The sequence below is a fragment of the Brachyistius frenatus genome, unplaced genomic scaffold, assembly GCF_029030835.1.
Source record: "Brachyistius frenatus isolate BFR_SWC_R1_liver_20210118 unplaced genomic scaffold, ASM2903083v1 Contig_426, whole genome shotgun sequence".
Classification (NCBI taxonomy): domain Eukaryota; kingdom Metazoa; phylum Chordata; class Actinopteri; family Embiotocidae; genus Brachyistius; species Brachyistius frenatus.
In genome coordinates this window covers 8111-26389 of record NW_027211025.1, presented here as the reverse complement: position 1 = coordinate 26389, position 18279 = coordinate 8111, and the positions used below count along the sequence as shown (strand labels likewise).

Here is an 18279-nt window from a genome sequence, read left to right as displayed (position 1 = left end):
AAATGCAAATAATCACGTAGATAATGATTTTAAATACTTTACCCGTTACCTGTATGACAAAAATGATTTGGATTGTATCTTAGAGGTTTGCTTTGGTTTCCTGTTTTTCATGTGTCATGTTTCAAGTCTCTTAATAAAGAGTCATGTTTTTCTCCTTTTTAGAGGCCTAAGGCCAGCATCTACATACTGTATATGTTTTGGATGCACAAACCTTTGCAACATGAAACACAGAAATTAAGAGCATAATTTGACCCCAAAAAACAAAGTTAAATAATCTTTTCTGCTGCACTAATGAGGAAGTAATATCGTACATAACCAGTGACGGAGCCAATGGAGACACAATCAGTTAAAATTTCAATATAATTATAACAACTTACAATAAATTACAATATGCTTTTATCCATATCATCTCAAATTAGAAAGACATTAAATTACACCATTAATGAATAAACAGAGAAGACTCGGGGGTGAATGAATCATCACTTTCAAACAGACACACTAAATGGCAGATACCAGGTGCTTATTACTAATTCATTGTGTAGTTCTTCATTGGGTCCATGGAGTACATTTATATTCATGATCATCATTATTATCAATAAGTCTTGCAAGATGAGATTCTGGAGTGCAGTGCATTACATCAGACAAAGCCGTGTGTCACGTAACTCAACAGAGAAACACAATTTAGTGGTGAGAGACATTTCACAACAGCAGCTCATCTCTCAAACTGCAGATTGAAACCAAACTGTGCCGAGTTTTTGTTTACCGTGGCTGCAGAAAACACTGGCTTCTTATTGGCCGGCAGGGTTCCTCGATAATCGCTTAGGTTCGTGCTTACTGACGAAATGGATGCTAGTTTGAACGTAGTGTGATGGGTGGCCATGGTGTGAGCGCAATGATACACGGAGAGGTTTCCTAATATACGTACAAAAAAAAAAGAAGAAGACGGGACTTCTATGACCCAAATCAGTAATAATTAAGGCAGCTCACAAAATCTGACGGGTCACTAAATACAGTGCAGCATCGTCAATAATGTGTAAATAATAGCAGGTTTCCAGCACATGAAGGCTGTGGCAGCATTATAAGATGCAGAATTTAACTGCACCTCAGCTGCTAGCATCGACAGCAAGGTCAGTAATGCTTGTTATTTATCATCCATGTAGCCCAACTAGTAGTCAAAGCTGACTACTAGTTGAAAAGGGTCACGTGATGGATAAGACCTAATCAGGAAGCAGCCTGGGTGTCTGTCTCCATTTCCACCCATTTAGACTACAATACTTTCTGCGTTCCAGTATCCATACTATCAGACTATTTAGTATGTCAAAAAAACATTAGTATGTCCCAGTACTCAGTATGTTAAACGTAGGATGCCAAAAGTACCATCCGGTCGTATTTTGCAGTCTGCAGGTCAACATGATACTCTGGATGTTCTGACCCACAATCCTCTGCAGCGGAAGATATATCACGTCGACTGAGACGCAGAGACAGTTGGTGAGGCTGATGCTCTGCCCACAAAAGGGAGGAGGAGGAGGAGGAGGAGGAGGAGAAGAAGAAGAAGAAGAAGAAGAAGAAGAAGAAGAAGAAGAAGAAGAAGAAGAAGAAGAAGAAACGTACTCGTTCCAAATCGGACCCTTTTTCTTTTTACTACAAAAGTTGCGCTACGGATCGCTACGGATACAACAAAGTGGGTCAAATTTCAAGATGCATTTTTATGATGTAGTAGTATGTCCCAGTTGTACACATACGACATACAACAGTACATACGTTTTAAGGGAAGCTGCAGTACCGTACTGAGGGGTTTAGAAATGGGTTTTAAAACCAAAGGATATTAGTGTGGATGTAGCCTATAACTGTGAGGACAAACAAGACCAAACCGGAAATCCATGTTATGAGCCATCAAGTCAGTATCAAGCAATATCCAGTGACTTTACAGAGTACACGTGACCACGTCTTCTCCTTTTAAAAAACAGCCACTGCATCATTTCAGTTCACTGAAGTCAAAACGAATCAGTATCGTCAGGATGAATTCCTCCGACTGGAACCGGCCTGCAGCGGATGTGAGCGTCTGTGGTGTGTTTCTGAACCATGGCAGCAGGTGACAGTAGTTACGGTAACAGTCCAGGTGAGTGTCCCGGTGATGTGTGTGTTTGTTTGTGTGCAGTCACGGCTCTCCCCAGCTGGTCCCTCTCAGAAGCCTTGTATATGGCAATAGGCCTCCAAGCTGGAGAAGAGGACGTAGAGGAACCACAGTCCAAAGAGCACAAGCGAGGTGACGATTTTGGGAATCTGCGGGCCTCCCAGTTCTCCACCTATGGACTGCCTTCGGCGCAGCATCAACACTCCCATACTGAAGAAAGCAAAAATGGTGAAGAGTGTGACGGAGAAAGCCAGCGAGCCGGGGTCCACGCGGAACACGGTCCCTTTGACCTCCCAGTACACGGCGGCCACAGACCACGCCAGCCCGATGCCCAGGAACACGTTGACAGCGTTGCTTCCTGTCACATTTCCCACACATGCATCGGCATACTGATCCTGCGTGGCAGCTACTTTACTGGCAAAGGTGTCTGCGAGAAAAAAAAGAGGTTTGAAAATTTGGTTATTTAGTAGTTCGGCTCATTCTGGCTTTTATTCGGCTCGCTAAGACTTCACAAGAACTGATGTAAATTTAGAGGCACAAAAGGAAGTCACTAACCAGGAAGTGAAGTCCCCAGTGCTACGAAGACCACTGCAGTCACCGTGTCTCTCAAGCCCACAGTACAGCCGAAATGGGAAGCCAGGTCTCCGATAACGGCCGTCAGAAGACCGATGACGGAGATTGACACGATGAAGCACGCCCAGCCGTTCCAGTACTGGGTGGGTGGGATGAAAGCGAACAGGACCTTCCAGAAGACGCAGAATATATGCAGGAAATAGTCGCAGCAGTTGGGCGATCGCTGCATCTGTCCCTCCTCCTCATCTCCATCACCTGTTTAAAGAAGACAGAAGACATGTCCTCATCCACAAATGATGCCATCACTGCGGGACAACCACAGACAAGTTTATAGTATCAAATGAAAAAACTAAAAGTTTAATCATCTATATTTTTAATTCTCACTCAGTCTTGTGCTCAAAGGATACGCTGTAAAAAACTGACAGATTAAAGTCAAAGAGAAAAATAAACCCTGATTTTGTGCTGATTAACCTCCACGAGTGTAAGTCTGATTCAATGGGATCAAATTTCCTTTTGGTTTTGGGATCGTTCTGTTTTTCTCACAGCTGGAATCACTACAAACACCTCATTTAAACAGAACGATTTGCATCTGATATTAATGACGCAATTACTCTCAGTAAACCACCTGTGAAACGGGTGCAAAAGAAATGTGCAAACATTTGGAATAAACATGCAATTTAGTACCCTTTATTAGAGATCTTAGTAAATCAGGCCCAAAGTCTTCTTTGTAAGTATTAAGGTAAACCTGAGTTGCAGAAAATCCAGTTTAAGGCTTTCTGAATATACAGATATGTAAAACCAAGCAGGAGCCACTGACCTGCACTGACGGTGACCGCTTCGATGAACTGCTCTCTCCACGAGTGCGTGCCGATCACTACAGCCAGGTTCGTGTCCTTGATGAATTTGTCCACAGTGCTCTGTTACGACAGATTAAACAGGCAGAAGTCATCATCTCTCACACAACAGATGCCTTCACATTTCATCTTCTTTTTCTTAACTTCTTTCATAGACAAAACAACAAGATATTCACATCATACCCACAAACACATTGGATTCATTTCTCTTTAGAACGAACTGACTCAAATGTAACTCACACAGCACACACGCAGACTGAAATGAGATCCCACACAGAGCATGCTGTCAGTGACTGTACCTGGTCCAGCACTCCGTTGGGAGTCTGATGCATGAGAGGGCAGCAGGTGGTGAATAAGGGAAAACATACACTTTTCCACACTTCAGCATTTTTTTTTTTTTTAAAGGTAATATCACTCAAAGTCAACATTTACAAAGTGCATGTTAACTCTTCTTCTAAATGTGAAGCTTTGAGCTGCATTGATGTTCAAATATGTCAATGAGTCATAGCTTAAAACATCCGTCAGTGACTCGTGTCGTGCTTCCTATCAGCCACTCACACACCTTGAACTCACAGGCCTCCTCGATGACCACCTCCAGCCGGCTGTGCTCTCCTAGAATGGGTTTTCCCATCTCAGAGATCTTCCGGGCCTCCTCCTCCTCGGGACTGGGGTTCCCTGTCCAGATGCACAAACATTTCATTTTCATGTTTATGATTTATAATGTCATATTAATAAATACACACACAACCTCAGACAAGGCTAGAAGCCCAAACTTAAAGCAAAAAAAAACAACCCACAACACGGTCAGAATGAAGCATATTCTAAAAGTGCTGTGTGCAGCATTCAGAGGGAATCTTGCTTCCATAATTTGATGTTTGGGTAAATCCAAAAGGATTTTTTTTTTGCCTTGAACATCGGAGAAAGCACTGCCTGCACGTTTCTGTTTAGGAAAGAGACAATAATTCCAAAAGACCCAGAGATGAGGGGAGGTGCCATCAACAGAGTAAAGCAGGATTATGAAGACAGAAAGTTTTATGTGACAGGAGAAATATTAAGAGACATGTATTCAGACTATTAATCGTTTTTATTTATGCTTCATGGCGAATGGCATGAAGCCCACAGCCCAGTGACACCGCTGGCCCCGCCCACACATACAACTCACCCCCCCAACCAAAAGTCTCATTAACCTTCCAGAAGGTAAAGTAGTAACAACCTCTTTTACAGTACAGATGCTGAAGAGTCATTGGAGGAAAAGCTTTCAGAGTTTCTGATGATGCACAGTAGAGGAAGAGATGAAAGACTGAAATGACGATGAAACTCTTCTGTTAAACACACACAAAACATGCAGAGTGCAAAAAGAAAGGAGCAAAATCCTTTTTGCAACAGGAAGCAGTGACTGAGATCCACTGATCTCAGGAAAGCAATGCTTTTTTTGGTTTTAATTACATTTTCAGAAACTCACTAACACTGTTGCTGATGGTTTGAAACTCAGGGCTCTATTTTCGTGAATCGAGGCGCAGCACAAACGCAGGTAATACTTCTGTGCACTGGGAACACGTAAAGGTGTGGCCAATTTTTCAGAGCGCAGTGGTAAAGTAGGATGAAAAGATAATTAGAAGGTAACATGTCACGGCTGACTTCAATTATGGCCAATTCAATTTGCTCCTCTCATTCCCTTTGAAACGGCTGTGGAGCAGCCTGTTGTCAATTTCATAATAACTGAAGAAGGAGCTGTCTGACACCACCATCCAAACTTTACACAGGACTAAACTTCACATACTTGCCTCAAGCTTCAGACTTATGATCACTGATTTATGGTGCTACATGTCCATCGCCACAGGCTGATGATGTTAAAAGGAAAAAGGAGACTACTATAACTCTTCCCCTGGTATTATGAGAACCACTGTCTAGTGTAGGAAGAGCTTCAGTGATGTAAGACGAAGGGTCAAACAAAAACCTGCATCTAAACGCCAAACACATTATTACTTTATCATTAATTAAATGTGAAAACGCACAAAGAACACTCATCTAATACTGAAATCAGGTGCTGGACGGATGTTGAGGAGTGAGCAGAAGTAAACTACGATGCGATTCATTTACTAACACACTGAATGTGGACAAAACGTCGCTGATGTTGTGGCGTTAATAAATAAAGTGATGTTGTGTTGTTAATAAATAAAGTGATGTTGTGGTGTTAATAAATGAGCTGATGTTGTTGTGTTAATAAATAAAGTGATGATGTGTTGTTAATAAATAAAGTGATGATGTGTTGTTAATAAATAAAGTGATGTTGTGGTGTTAATAAATAAAGTGATGTTGTGGTGTTAATAAATGAGCTGATGTTGTGGTGTTAATAAATAAAGTGATGTTGTGGTGTTAATAAATAAAGTGATGTTGTGGTGTTAATAAATGAGCTGATGTGTTGTTAATAAATAAACTGATGTTGTGGTGTTAATAAATAAACTGATGTTGTGGTGTTAATAAATAAAGTGATGTTGTGGTGTTAATAAATAAAGTGATGTTGTGGTGTTAATAAATAAAGTGATGTTGTGGTGTTAATAAATAAACTGATGTGGTGTTAATAAATAAACTGATGTTGTGGTGTTAATAAATAAACTGAATAAATAAAGTTGTGGTGTTAATAAATAAAGTTGATAAATAAAGTTGTGTGGTGTTAATAAATAAAGTGATGTTGTGGTGTTAATAAATAAAGTGATGTTGTGGTGTTAATAAATAAAGTGATGTTGTGGTGTTAATAAATAAAGTGATGTTGTGGTGTTAATAAATAAACTGATGTGGTGTTAATAAATAAAGTGATGTTGTGGTGTTAATAAATAAAGTGATGTTAATAAATAAAGTGATGTTGTGGTGTTAATAAATGAGCTGATGTTGTGGTGTTAATAAATAAAGTGATGTTGTGGTGTTAATAAATAAAGTGATGTTGTGGTGTTAATAAATGAGCTGATGTTGTGGTGTTAAAAAATAAACTGCATCGGGAGCACGAGTGTGAATAATTTACTTTCCAATCATTAATTAAATGACCTAAACTGACGTGTAATTTCCATAGGTTGCCCCCTTTGTGTGTAAATGCAGTGTCACACTGTCCGTGCACGGCTGGGTAGTGAAAATGCTTTTTAATTTTGCCTCTTTATGTGTAATTTATTGCAGTTCATTTGTCGTTAACCTGAATGTCTTTTTATATTTCAAGGGTGAGATCGGCTGCTGCGTCATGACGCGATCCAACTGACTGATTCACATCCAAATCAATAGACAAAAGTCAGCTTTGTTAAGATTAACTGAATCTGAAAGTTGTTAAACATCTTGTTTTAATTATTTATGTAAGCAGGATTTGATACGTAGAACATCCACCAAACCTCACTGTTGTTTTTTTTTAGTTCTGTTCATGTGCGCTTTGCCAACTGAAGCAACGAAAAAAACCATCTTTTGGCTACGCTGCACTGAGACCTGGTTTGAGTGTGCCAGCGTATCTTTAGTGACACATGTGTGATAAAAAGCGCTGTATCAAAATGCAAATGCGCCTGGATCTGCGTTTAGACCAGCTGGTCTAAACGTCTCAACCGGTACGAAAATAAGGCCCAAAGACTTCACTCTGTCTCATTTGTAGCCGAAGATTTAAAATTTCACAATAAAATGCTGCACAGTGCACCTTTAACACCCAAACCATCTTACCCTGGTTTAGTAGCAGGGCTGTGAAGAGAGACAGATAATGATTGAAGACAATATATCAACACCGTTTCCAGTCAAACACATTAGACATTAAATCCACCCACTGTTCAGCAGCTTGACATACACGGTGTGTCGTCAGTCTTTATTTCTATTCTGACCTACTGAAATAAATTACTGCACATTATAAACTCGTCCAGACTAACGTGCACATATCGTGTTCCAGCGCCGTCCTTCTGACACATTGAGGTTAGAGGAACAGGTAAATAAAGGATGCTAACTTCATAATAGACTGCAGTGCCTGCGTTGTGTTGAAACAGAGACAGCAGTGAAGCAGTGAGTGAACTCTTCGGTTACTGGCTCTGACGCATGTCTACAGCACTCAGCTGCCACCGCTGCTGCTGCTGCTGCTGTTTTGATACTTGATCTTAGATATTGGTGCAGTCTACTTGGAGAATATCGTTTTCTATTACGGTAAAAGAGAAACTACTTTTACTATCATCTCATACTATGACTTTATTACCACGAAAACACAAGTCACTTAGATCCTAGTGAGGACATTCAAAATGATGTCCTCACTCTTTTTCACTCTTAAAATATAATATTATTAATGCTGACATTTAAAATGCTCACACACTCACCAGAGAGTCCTCGCTTCAGCCATTTGGGGTCCTCGAGCACAATGAAGAAGTTTTCCTGCTTCTCGTACTCCTCCACATTTATAATGCGCACCTGTAATGTCTGACTGGAGACACACACACACACACACACACACACACACACACACACACACACACACACACACACACACACACACACACACACACACACACACACACATTTATTTTTGTAACAGATTCTGTTAAATAGGATAAACAATAATATTCATTAATACACTTAAACATTTTACCATCTAAATCACATCACAAAATTAAAACGACTTGCATAATCAATCATAATGGGCTTTTTAATAATTGAGTGTGCCGAAAAGATGGCGCTAAACCAAACGATACATTACCCTGTTAACCAATGTGTGTACAGTAAATCAGTCGAATCCTCTGATGAGTTACTGATATACAATCTACAGATGAACAGTGCATAATAAAATAAATAACAGGACGAACCACTACACCTTCCAGTGAGCTAACATCTACCACTTGTCTTTCCCTTTAATGTGAAGCATCTGATGATGGTGCATGTTACATAACTGTCTTTCACTAAGTGTACAATTAGTCCATGTGCAAACACAGCTTATATAACCTAAAAATTTAATGGGAAAAGGATCTGTTAGTTTACACGGGACGACAGGAGGTTCCCACACCTGACCGGGGACAGGATTATCTTTGGGTGTCAAGTCGTCAGGTAATTCTGTCTGAAAGGACCTCCTCCGCCCGCAGCAACTCACTGATGACCTATCATAATCTTTCAGGGACGTTCAGGTGCTGCTTTACTAAAAGCACCAGTGAGCCATAGTATTATAAAACCATCCAGGGTGCTGTGGTTCCATAAAGAGAACGGCTGCCGTCTCACGAGTTGATGGTAATTATGCTTCAAGTTCACAAACCATCATACAATATTCAGTTTGTATATTATTTGGTTTCCAAGCTGAATGAAGAAATGTAGATAGATGTTCTGTTCTGAAGAACTATGACACAGTACACATTAAAAAATGTCATCTGCAGCATGTTGTTGTCCAAAAACTATTAAAAATACATAAACAAGCTACGCTGCATGTCCCTTCATTACCAGGAAAAACACATGCACTGTAGTTTCTGTATTTTACAGCCCACGGCCCTGCTGCTGCAGATACTCACGTCTGCTGGAGGTCCTGGACAAACACACTGTCGACTTCTATTTCAGGAACATTAGTTACGGCCAACTGGTTTGGGAAATCTGAAATATTTTGTGGTGGAGTTTTAAAGATTTACGTGGTCAGTAGCCACGGAGCTTTAGGCTGAGAGCCACATCTGAAACACATCCATCAGACTGGATCTCTCCCTGTATTTCCCCGTCGCTGACTCAGCTTGATGCCAGTTTACAGCAGATTTACAGCAGATCCCACAATAAAGGAAACTCCTTTTTACACAGGACCAAACAAAGTGGACTTATGTAGCCTCAGTGTGGGACTTTGGACACCATGCTGGTATTCCACAATCAAAGACATGACATGTAACAAACAGCGCTGGCCTGTAGTCCCACCGGTGAGACTGTCTCTGCTGCTGGCTCACCGGTGGAACAACAACAACGCCCCCCATTACGTGTTCGTACGTTTTATAGAGAACACGGAGGTGGAATAAAGGTGCAACACTCCCAGCAGGCTGTGTGGAACTGGGGCTTGTGCCTCACCTGGTTTGTTCGTTGGGGAACTCCAGCTCCCCTCTGGTCTCCTCGTAGTCCACTCCAGCCTTGGCACTGCCGTCCTCCGTGTGGTACGGCACCGCCACGGTGCCCCGGGAGCCCGAGTTCCTCACCACCGTCACCGTGAGCGTGCCCGTGCTCTCACTCACCCGCAGCACCCGCTGCCCAAAGGTGAAGATGCCGGCGTGATCGTCGTCCAGGATGGTGACGGTGGCGAGCAGCGGCTCCACCAGCCGGCCCTTGGGAGGAGTCCCAGTGCCTTCGCCCCCCCCCTCCTCCAACCTCAGCTTCTGGAGACGCACAAAGAAATGCTCGTCCTCCTCAAAGATGTCATCGTCCAGGATGCCCACCTGCAGAGAGCACAGCGACGCACAGTCACACAGCTCGTTGATGCATGAGGCCATAACAGTGTAAAGTAGACAATATTATATATAATATTTTATCAGACCACAAAACATCAGGAGAGAAACCAGATTTCTCATGCTCACCACACCAAGAGAACTTTGCATTAAAGTATCTTTGTAATCTCCTTTTTGGGGATAAACAGTTACTGACATGAAGAAATCTCTGTGTTAACGAAGAGATCTTCTTCTCACCTTGATCTCTTTGCGTGTCTCCCCTGGTTTGAACACCAGGGTTCCCTCGGTGAATTCATAGTCGGCTCCAGCATTGGCAGAACCATTCTCTGTGCAGTAGTCCACATAGAAGGTGTTCTGGCCCGTACCCCCGTCGAGCATCACCCCGAGGGTCAGAGCGCCGCAGTTCTCCGTGCACTGGTACTGAGCACTCTCGAAACAAATGTGTGAGCATGTGGCTTTGTCGGCGTCGTGGCCCGCTCGGCGCCGGGTCTGCTCAGCGGCGTGTTTCCTTAAAATGTTCCCGGCTCCGATCAGCATGCGTGTCGCCTGCACGCGGTAAAAGGCGCGGCTTTTCTTCTTCTGAACCAGGGCGGAGTAGTTGGCCATCTCAATCAGCTGATCCAGGTCTTTGTCCGGGTGCTTCTCCTTCAGATCCTTCAACTTGCGAACCATCTGTCCAAGAGAGGAAACTGGTCACTGAGTATCATACGTGCAGAGATGCATGTGTTTTTTAAAATGTTCTATAAAACACAAAGTTAGGACCCAGGCTGGGTGTGCAGAAGAGCCTGCACACGGTTGAATGGCTGCTCACACAACAAATGACAAAAAAATATCTTATGACAAAAGTTTTACTGTTTCTTCAGTAAAAACTTTAGGAGCTCCAGCTGCTTGGTCTCCTGCTGTCTGCACTTCTGCAACGTAGACTCCAGCTGGGATTGAATCCTGTGAGCTTCAGAAAACCTGATATTCCCCTTAAAATCCCATGAAGAGGCTTTAAAGTTTACAACATTAGAACCAACAGTGGGGGTAGACTGGGTGGGTGCAGGGGTGGGGGGGTGGGGGGGGCGTTCAGCCTGTCCTTCTTTTAAAAATATACTGGAGAAGCATTCTCTTTAAGATAAAATGGACCTGAATTTGAGGGGGAAAAAAAAAATCTTATTTTTAATACAAGATCTAATTATTTAATACATAATAAATGCTGAACATGAGATTGAAGGAGAAAAAAGCTCTGATTTCACACTGTTTTATCTTCAGTCTCACGTGTCCACAGATGTGTTTCTTACCTCATCTTTGTTCTGGTCCAGTTCGTTGCCCGTCTGCACAGAGACGGTCACACTGGAGCCGCACGCGGCGTCTGCCAGCTTTCCGTCCATGATCACGTCGATGGCTTTCGGAGCCAAGTCCCCCTCCATCTCCACCACGATGCCGTGCCTCTTGTCGGCACGGTAACGCTTGTGCATATATTTGTAGAAGAACATGCGACGGTCAGCGATCCACGCCAAGAGCACGCACACCGGAAAGTAAAGCAGCGTCATGATGGCCTCCCACACCTGGTCATCCAGGCAACACGAGCGTTACATCATTTACACTTCATTTAGTAGAAATACTTTAAAAACATCAATTTGTGTGTAAAAGTTTGGCCGCCCCTGAGCAGATTACACGTTGTATTGATTTCCAATCCAAATACAGATGCTGCCTTCTGAAGACTCCCTTTTTACTACCTCCTGCTTTGTAGGCAACACTTTGGTTCATTTTCAGATCCCATGAGCCCATTTACTGCTGACCGTTGCACTGCTATTTCATTTTATTTGTATATACCGATCATTTTTACATTCTATATTTTATTGCCTCTATTTTTATTGTCAATTTTATTGCTTTTACTCTGTATGATTCTAACCCATGCCGCTGTAGCTTACGGGATCAATCACTTCCTACATCCCAAACAAGTCTTAGCAGTTGTAAGTTAAAACCTATGAAGTTAAAGACTTCACAAGTGGAAAGGTTCATAAAAGTAAAGTAAAGTTCATAAAAAGAAAAGAAAACGTTTATTAACATTTCATTGCAATACCCCGCAATAGTGTTCATTGCAGGGTTTGTAATTTGCAATTTGCAGAGGGGTGCCCAAACTTCTGCACTGAGCCTCGTACAGTCCTCAGAAACACACCTCCACTATCCCGGGTGAGATGACAGCCAGTATGAGGTAGAGCCAAATGTAGGCAAAGATACTCCAGAAAGCCGTGATGAAAAACACTCGCAGGTGTTTGATCTTGCGAGACTCTCCGGCGGGGATCACCCACACACACAGACCGATTATCACAAACATGTTGAAGGCAGCGCTGCCCACTATGGTGCTCGGGCCCAGCTCCCCCGCGTTAAAGTTGTGCCCACACACCTGTCAACGGGAGACACGCAGCGACAAAGAGGTCGAGCAGAGAATCAGATTTTAAAGCTGAAATCAGGACGTCTTTAACGAACATCTGTTAGCAGCAAAAAAAAAAAAATCTATTAAAGTATGCTGAATATATAAATATCAAATACCCTGATTAGCCTCTATAAACCACTATATGACATTATGTATGATGTGCAGGAGGTATTCTTAATTCATGTGTATAAATAAATGTATGAACTTTGTTCAACATCAGTGGTTTTGATGCCTCACAGTGAAGTGGTGCACAGAGTGTAACCAAGTTCTCATTCTCATTTATGGCATTAATTCATTAACATACACAACTGCATGTCATCGATTTTGGTGAAAAGCACATGTAAACTTTTTTTTAAATGTGTGAACAACTGCTTCTGCATCTCAGTACATGTTAAAATCAAACTGTACCTCGATGACAGAGAGCAGGATCTCGGGGGCCGAGGAGCCGAGGGCCATGAGGGTCAGGTTGGACACGGTCTCGTTCCAGAGCCGCACCGTCGTCACCGTGGTCTCGCCGTTGGGTTTGGTGATGGTCACCTCCTTCTCCTGCGAGGACACACGTTTATGAAACCAGGTTTACACTATTTACAAAATTAAATTTAAAAAAAATTAAATAAATGTTAAGGTATAAGTACCATCACAATTTCATGAAAGTTGTAAAGAAGATTGTACGTAGTTAAAGTTGCATGATTACATCAAAACTACTGACTGTATGTATGTACATGGGCATAACCAGGGGCTCTATGGGTGGGTCGTGTCCCCCCCAATACTGAGAATATACCAATCTGCCCCCCCTAAACATACCGTTGAAAATAAATTCAATATAATTGTTAGGATTCCTGTCTGTTCCTAGTGTGTTTTCCCCTGTTTAACCCCCGAATACCTTTCCTCCTGTGTCCTGTCATTCCCCTGTCTGTTTTTCTCTCTCAGCAGTACCCTCCTCCAAGCACCGCCCACTACCGCACCTCTCCGGCAGCACAGCTGAGCGGCATTCCAATTGATTACGCCGTCTGCTACTTATACCCTAGTCTCCTGCCCATCCGGTGTCAGTTCGTCCGTTGCCTACCCGTCAACCCGTCCAGTAAGTCCGTTCCGTCTCCCGTTGTTGAGATTACGATTCTGACCTGTTTCCTGTTTCCTGCCGTTCAGTGTCGGGCCACGGGCATCCACCTGAACGAAGAAGATTCCAGATCGTTCCTCGGAGATCATCTGCTGCAATCTTGGCAATCCTGTGTCGAGCTACGAGTGTCACACAGTCGACCCTGCCGGTTCCGTCCAGTGTCGAGCCACGGGCATCACCTGCACGAAGAGACCCTCCAGTGCGTTCCTCGGAGATCCGCTGTCGAGGTTTGGGGCGATCCTGTGTCGAGTCGCGGACGTCACACAGTCGATCCAGCCAATCAGCTCACTGAGGAGAGATCTGGGGATTCCCCCAGCGGAGCATCGCCGTTCGGCTACGTCACCCGGCCACGTGTCAAGGGGAACCCCGGGGATTCCCTCGTTTGGCGAAGCGCAAATTGACACAGACTCTTGGCGTGCATTTCCTGTTTGCCTCACTGCCTGGGGAATAAAAGACCTGCTTCCTAAGAGATTTTGCCGTGTGTCTGCATTTGGGTTCGTTGATCCCCTCACCACATAACAGAACGAACTGACCAGACATGGACCCAGCAACCGCAGCAGAATCCACCTCTGCGGACCAACTGCAGAGGGCTCTTACGACCCAGAGGATTCTCGTCGGGCAGCACCATCAGCTGATCCAGGGACTGACTGAGGCTCAGCAGACTCTCGGCTCCCAGGTGGCCGAGCTCGGGGCTATGATGCGGGATCTCACTCTCGCTCTCCAGGCCGTCGCTGGTCCGCCCGTCGCTGGTCCGCCCGTCGCTGGACTACCCGTCGCTGGACTACCCGTCGCTGGACTACCCGTCGCGGCTTCACCTCCTCCCCGTGAGTCATTTGTTCCGCCCCCGGAGCCCTTTCACGGGGCTTCACGGGGTTGCCGAGGATTCTTATTACAAGTGATGTTAGTGTTCCGACAGCAGCCTATCTCCTATGCCTCGGACAGTTCGAAGACCTCCTATCTTATAGGGTTGCTGCGAGGACGGGCCTTGATCTGGGCTGAGGCATGGCAGACTCGGAACCCAGTAGACTCTACCTCGTTCGCACGGCTGAGGGAGGAGTTTGAGAAGGTGTTTGATCACCCGGAGTACTCCAGTGATGCGGTACAGCGGCTGCTTCACCTACGCCAGGGCTCTACTAGCGCCGCTGAGTTTTCAGTGGAGTTCCGGATCCTAGCCGCCGAGTCCGGCTGGGACGAGAGGGCCCTGCGAGGGGTGTACCAGAACAGTTTATCTGAGGAGCTTAAGGATGAGCTCACAGTTCGGAAGGAGGCTGACTCTTTAGATGAACTCATCTCTCTCTCCATTCGGCTGGATAACCGGATGCGGGAGAGAAGGCGCGAGAGAACCCGCCGGACCGCCCGGCCGGGCCGTCAGCCTAACTCCTATTCCTGTTTCCAGCTCCAGGCACCCACACGTCGACCCACTCCCGATCAGTCGGACCACACCGCTACGACGCCGCCAGCGGACGAGGAGCCCATGCAGCTGGGGAGGTCGCATCTCACTCTGCAGCAGAGGGAGCAGCGCTTCAGGTCGGGAGTTTGCCTCTACTGCGGGGAGCCAGGGCATCGCATCGCCTCCTGTCCAGTTCGCCCAAAAGAGGGGGCTCGCCAGTAGTGGTTGGGATACTGGCGAGCGAATCCACGCGTTTCCCCCATCCCAAGTCCCGCCTGACGTTGCCCGCGAGCCTGGTTTTGCCATCAGGTCCTCTTCACATCTCGGCCATTATTGACTCTGGAGCCGAACAGAACTTTTTAGACTCCACGTTTGTCTCCAGGCACGGGATTCCGGTGGAGGCTCTGGAGCGGCCGCTGTCGGTGCGTGCCCTGGATGGTAGTCCGCTGGCGACTATTACACACCGAACTCTGCCCATTCCTCTGCTCGTGTCAGGCAATCATCGCCACAAGATTCGATTGTACGTGTTCCCGTCTCCTCTGACGCCCCTGGTCCTGGGTCATCCTTGGCTCCGGGACCACAACCCCCAGACTCGAGGTATCAGTTCCAAAAATACTGATCCATGCCCGTCGCTGTAGGCGGGTGTGGAGGGAGACTCGGGCCGCCCTACTGCGCACTGCAGAACAGAACAAGAGGGTGGCAGATCGTCGCCGAGTTCCCGCTCCCGTGTACCAGCTCGGACAGCAGGTTTGGCTCTCAACGAAGGATATTCCCCTTCGTACCGAGTCAAGAAAGCTGTCCCCGAGATTCATTGGGCCCTTCCCGATCACCGCTATAATCAACCCCGTCACAGTCAAACTACAGTTACCTGCCTCCATGAGAATTCACCCTGTCTTCCATGTCTCTCTCCTGAAACCCGTGGTCACCAGCCCATTGAATCCTCCGGCCACACCCCCTCCACCACCCCGAATTATCGATGGAGGGCCCGTCTATACGGTCAATCGCCTCCTCGATGTCAGCCGCAGAGGTAGGGGGTTCCAGTATCTGGTAGATTGGGAGGGTTATGGGCCTGAGGAGCGGTGCTGGGTACCACGCTCCCGGATCTTGGATCCTGAGATGGTTCACACCTACCATCGACAGAACCCTGACAAGCCTGGCGGTTCGCCAGGAGGCTCCCGTTGAGAGGGGGGTACTGTTAGGATTCCTGTCTGTTCCTAGTGTGTTTTCCCCTGTTTAACCCCCGAATACCTTTCCTCCTGTGTCCTGTCATTTCCCTGTCTGTTTTTCTCTCTCAGCAGTACCCTCCTCCAAGCACCGCCCACTACCGCACCTTTCCGGCAGCACAGCTGAGCGGCATTCCAATTGATTACGCCGTCTGCTACTTATACCCTAGTCTCCTGCCCATCCGGTGTCAGTTCGTCCGTTGCCTACCCGTCAACCCGTCCAGTAAGTCCGTTCCGTCTCCCGTTGTTGAGATTACGATTCTGACCTGTTTCCTGTTTCCTGCCGTTCAGTGTCGGGCCGCGGGCATCCACCTGAACGAAGAAGATTCCAGATCGTTCCTCGGAGATCATCTGCTGCAATATTGGCAATCCTGTGTCGAGCTACGAGTGTCACACAGTCGACCCTGCCGGTTCCGTCCAGTGTCGAGCCACGGGCATCACCTGCACGAAGAGACCCTCCAGTGCGTTCCTCGGAGATCCGCTGTCGAGGTTTGGGGCGATCCTGTGTCGAGTTGCGGACGTCACACAGTCGATCCAGCCAATCAGCTCGCTGAGGAGAGATCTGGGGATTCCCCCAGCGGAGCATCGCCGTTCGGCTACGTCACCCGGCCACGTGTCAAGGGGAACCCCGGGATTCCCTCGTTTGGCGAAGCGCAAATTGACACAGACTCTTGGCGTGCATTTCCTGTTTGCCTCACTGCCTGGGGAATAAAAGACCTGCTTCCTAAGAGATTTTGCCGTGTGTCTGCATTTGGGTTCGTTGATCCCCTCACCACATAACAATAATCTCCTTTTGTGACCAGTGTCAACGGTTCTGTCTTTTGTTGTTTCCTGTTTATTTCCCGTTGTTAATGAAAACCTAATTGTGTGACTCCCCCTCCTTGTTGTACACTTGGTTGCGCCCGTGTGAATGTATGCTGCAGGACGAGTCAACTTTTTTTGGATCTAATTTTCTCACAGACTTGAATAAACCAAATAATACCTGAGAAGTAATGACTTCTATCGATGCCATGAAGCGGTCTGCGATGATGGACACACCCATGAAGATGTACATGAGACACAGGAAGTAGATGGTGGCCCTCCCTGCCTGCTCCCCCAGCGGGGGGTTGAGTGGGAGCCACACCGGCAGCAGGATGCCGGGTCGGCACACCACCGCGCCCGCACACTTTCCAGACTCTGTGGCATTACCAGAGGACTGAGGCTGCTCGGAGCCGGACGCTCGCTCCACGAGCTGGGGCCTGAAGCAGGAGCAGGGGGGGCTCAGGAGGAAGAGGAGGAGGAAGAGGAGGAGGGAGGGAAGGTGAACGGAGATTTGTCCCATGGTATCCCTGAGTCAGGAGAGTGGGGGCGGGAGGGGGTTCACCGGGGGAGCTGCTGGGTCAAAAGACTCTCCTGGAAGAAGCAGAGGAGGAAACAAACATCAGCTGACAGACTGAAATATCTCAACGCGTCCAGGAAAGATGTCATGAAATACGGTTCAGATAAGATGTTCATGGCGGACAGCCACTTTAAATGTCTGCAATGAGGTCGTAGTAACAGAGCCGCGTTTATTACTAGTAATTTAATACAGCACCTAAAAAATTAACACTATGAAATTCAGAGTTCTCTCAGGAAACTGTGATAAGTTGTAATTGTGATTTGTATTCATTGTGACTGTGAATGTGAAGCTCAGATCCGAACAAACATTCACAAAGTCATGAAAGTGTTTTAGACTTTCTCGACTCGGACCAGCTGACGGTGACGGCTTCTCAAGTCTTCAGTTTCAGAAAATAAGGCATAAAGTTTTGTGAGTTTTTCTGCTTTTTAGAGGAGACATGAACTTTTCTAAACAATGATTCTGCCACAGAAAAGGAGAAACTGACAGACCAGGTGAGATCTCTTCTCAATCTCAAATTCACGGCATTAATCTACATTATTATTTTGCATCCAAATTCTCAACCCTCACTGTTACTATCCTCATTCATGTTTTAAGACACTGCAAATTATCCATCTATAAAACAGCCTGAGAAACCGGAACAGAGTGCAGAGATTTCTGAACTTTGTTATTTTGTTAGCTTGAATGCAGGAACGTTTTTCTTATTGCATTGCAGACTCATTCATATGTCAAGTACACTGGATGGTTTTTATTAATTTTAATGAACTTGAAGTGTGCACTGTGCAGC

The 18279-nt window shown here is 45.7% G+C and overlaps 1 protein-coding gene across 4 annotated transcripts; it reads right to left on the bottom strand.

Moving 5' to 3' along the window:
* Nucleotides 1-1666: 1666 nt before the first annotated feature.
* Nucleotides 1667-17467, bottom strand: slc8a2a (solute carrier family 8 member 2a). 4 transcript variants are annotated; one of them, XM_069725480.1, is made up of 13 exons: nt 17100-17467; nt 12793-12930; nt 12127-12354; nt 11246-11512; nt 10200-10634; nt 9592-9953; nt 7887-7990; nt 7252-7269; nt 4124-4236; nt 3861-3884; nt 3525-3624; nt 2690-2962; nt 1667-2561 (listed from the first exon to the last, which is right to left on the bottom strand). In XM_069725480.1, exons 1-13 carry the CDS (start codon nt 17436-17438, stop codon nt 2185-2187), a joined length of 2778 nt encoding a protein of 925 aa, XP_069581581.1. In that variant the 5' UTR covers nt 17439-17467; the 3' UTR covers nt 1667-2184. The 4 variants fall into 4 exon arrangements, with proteins under 4 accessions (XP_069581581.1, XP_069581583.1, XP_069581582.1 ...); XM_069725482.1 differs by lacking the exon at nt 3861-3884; XM_069725481.1 differs by lacking the exon at nt 7252-7269.
* Nucleotides 17468-18279: the final 812 nt, after the last annotated feature.

Coding starts and splice junctions, on each gene's coding strand:
- slc8a2a (XM_069725480.1), bottom strand. CDS start 17,438: ATGGGACAAATCTCCGTTCACCTTCCCTCCCTCCTCCTCTTCCTCCTC. Junction 12,931..17,099: donor TAGAAGTCATTACTTCTCAG/GTATTATTTGGT, acceptor GTGTCCTCGCAG/GAGAAGGAGGTGACCATCAC. Junction 10,635..11,245: donor TGGACCAGAACAAAGATGAG/GTAAGAAACACA, acceptor TCTCTTGGACAG/ATGGTTCGCAAGTTGAAGGA.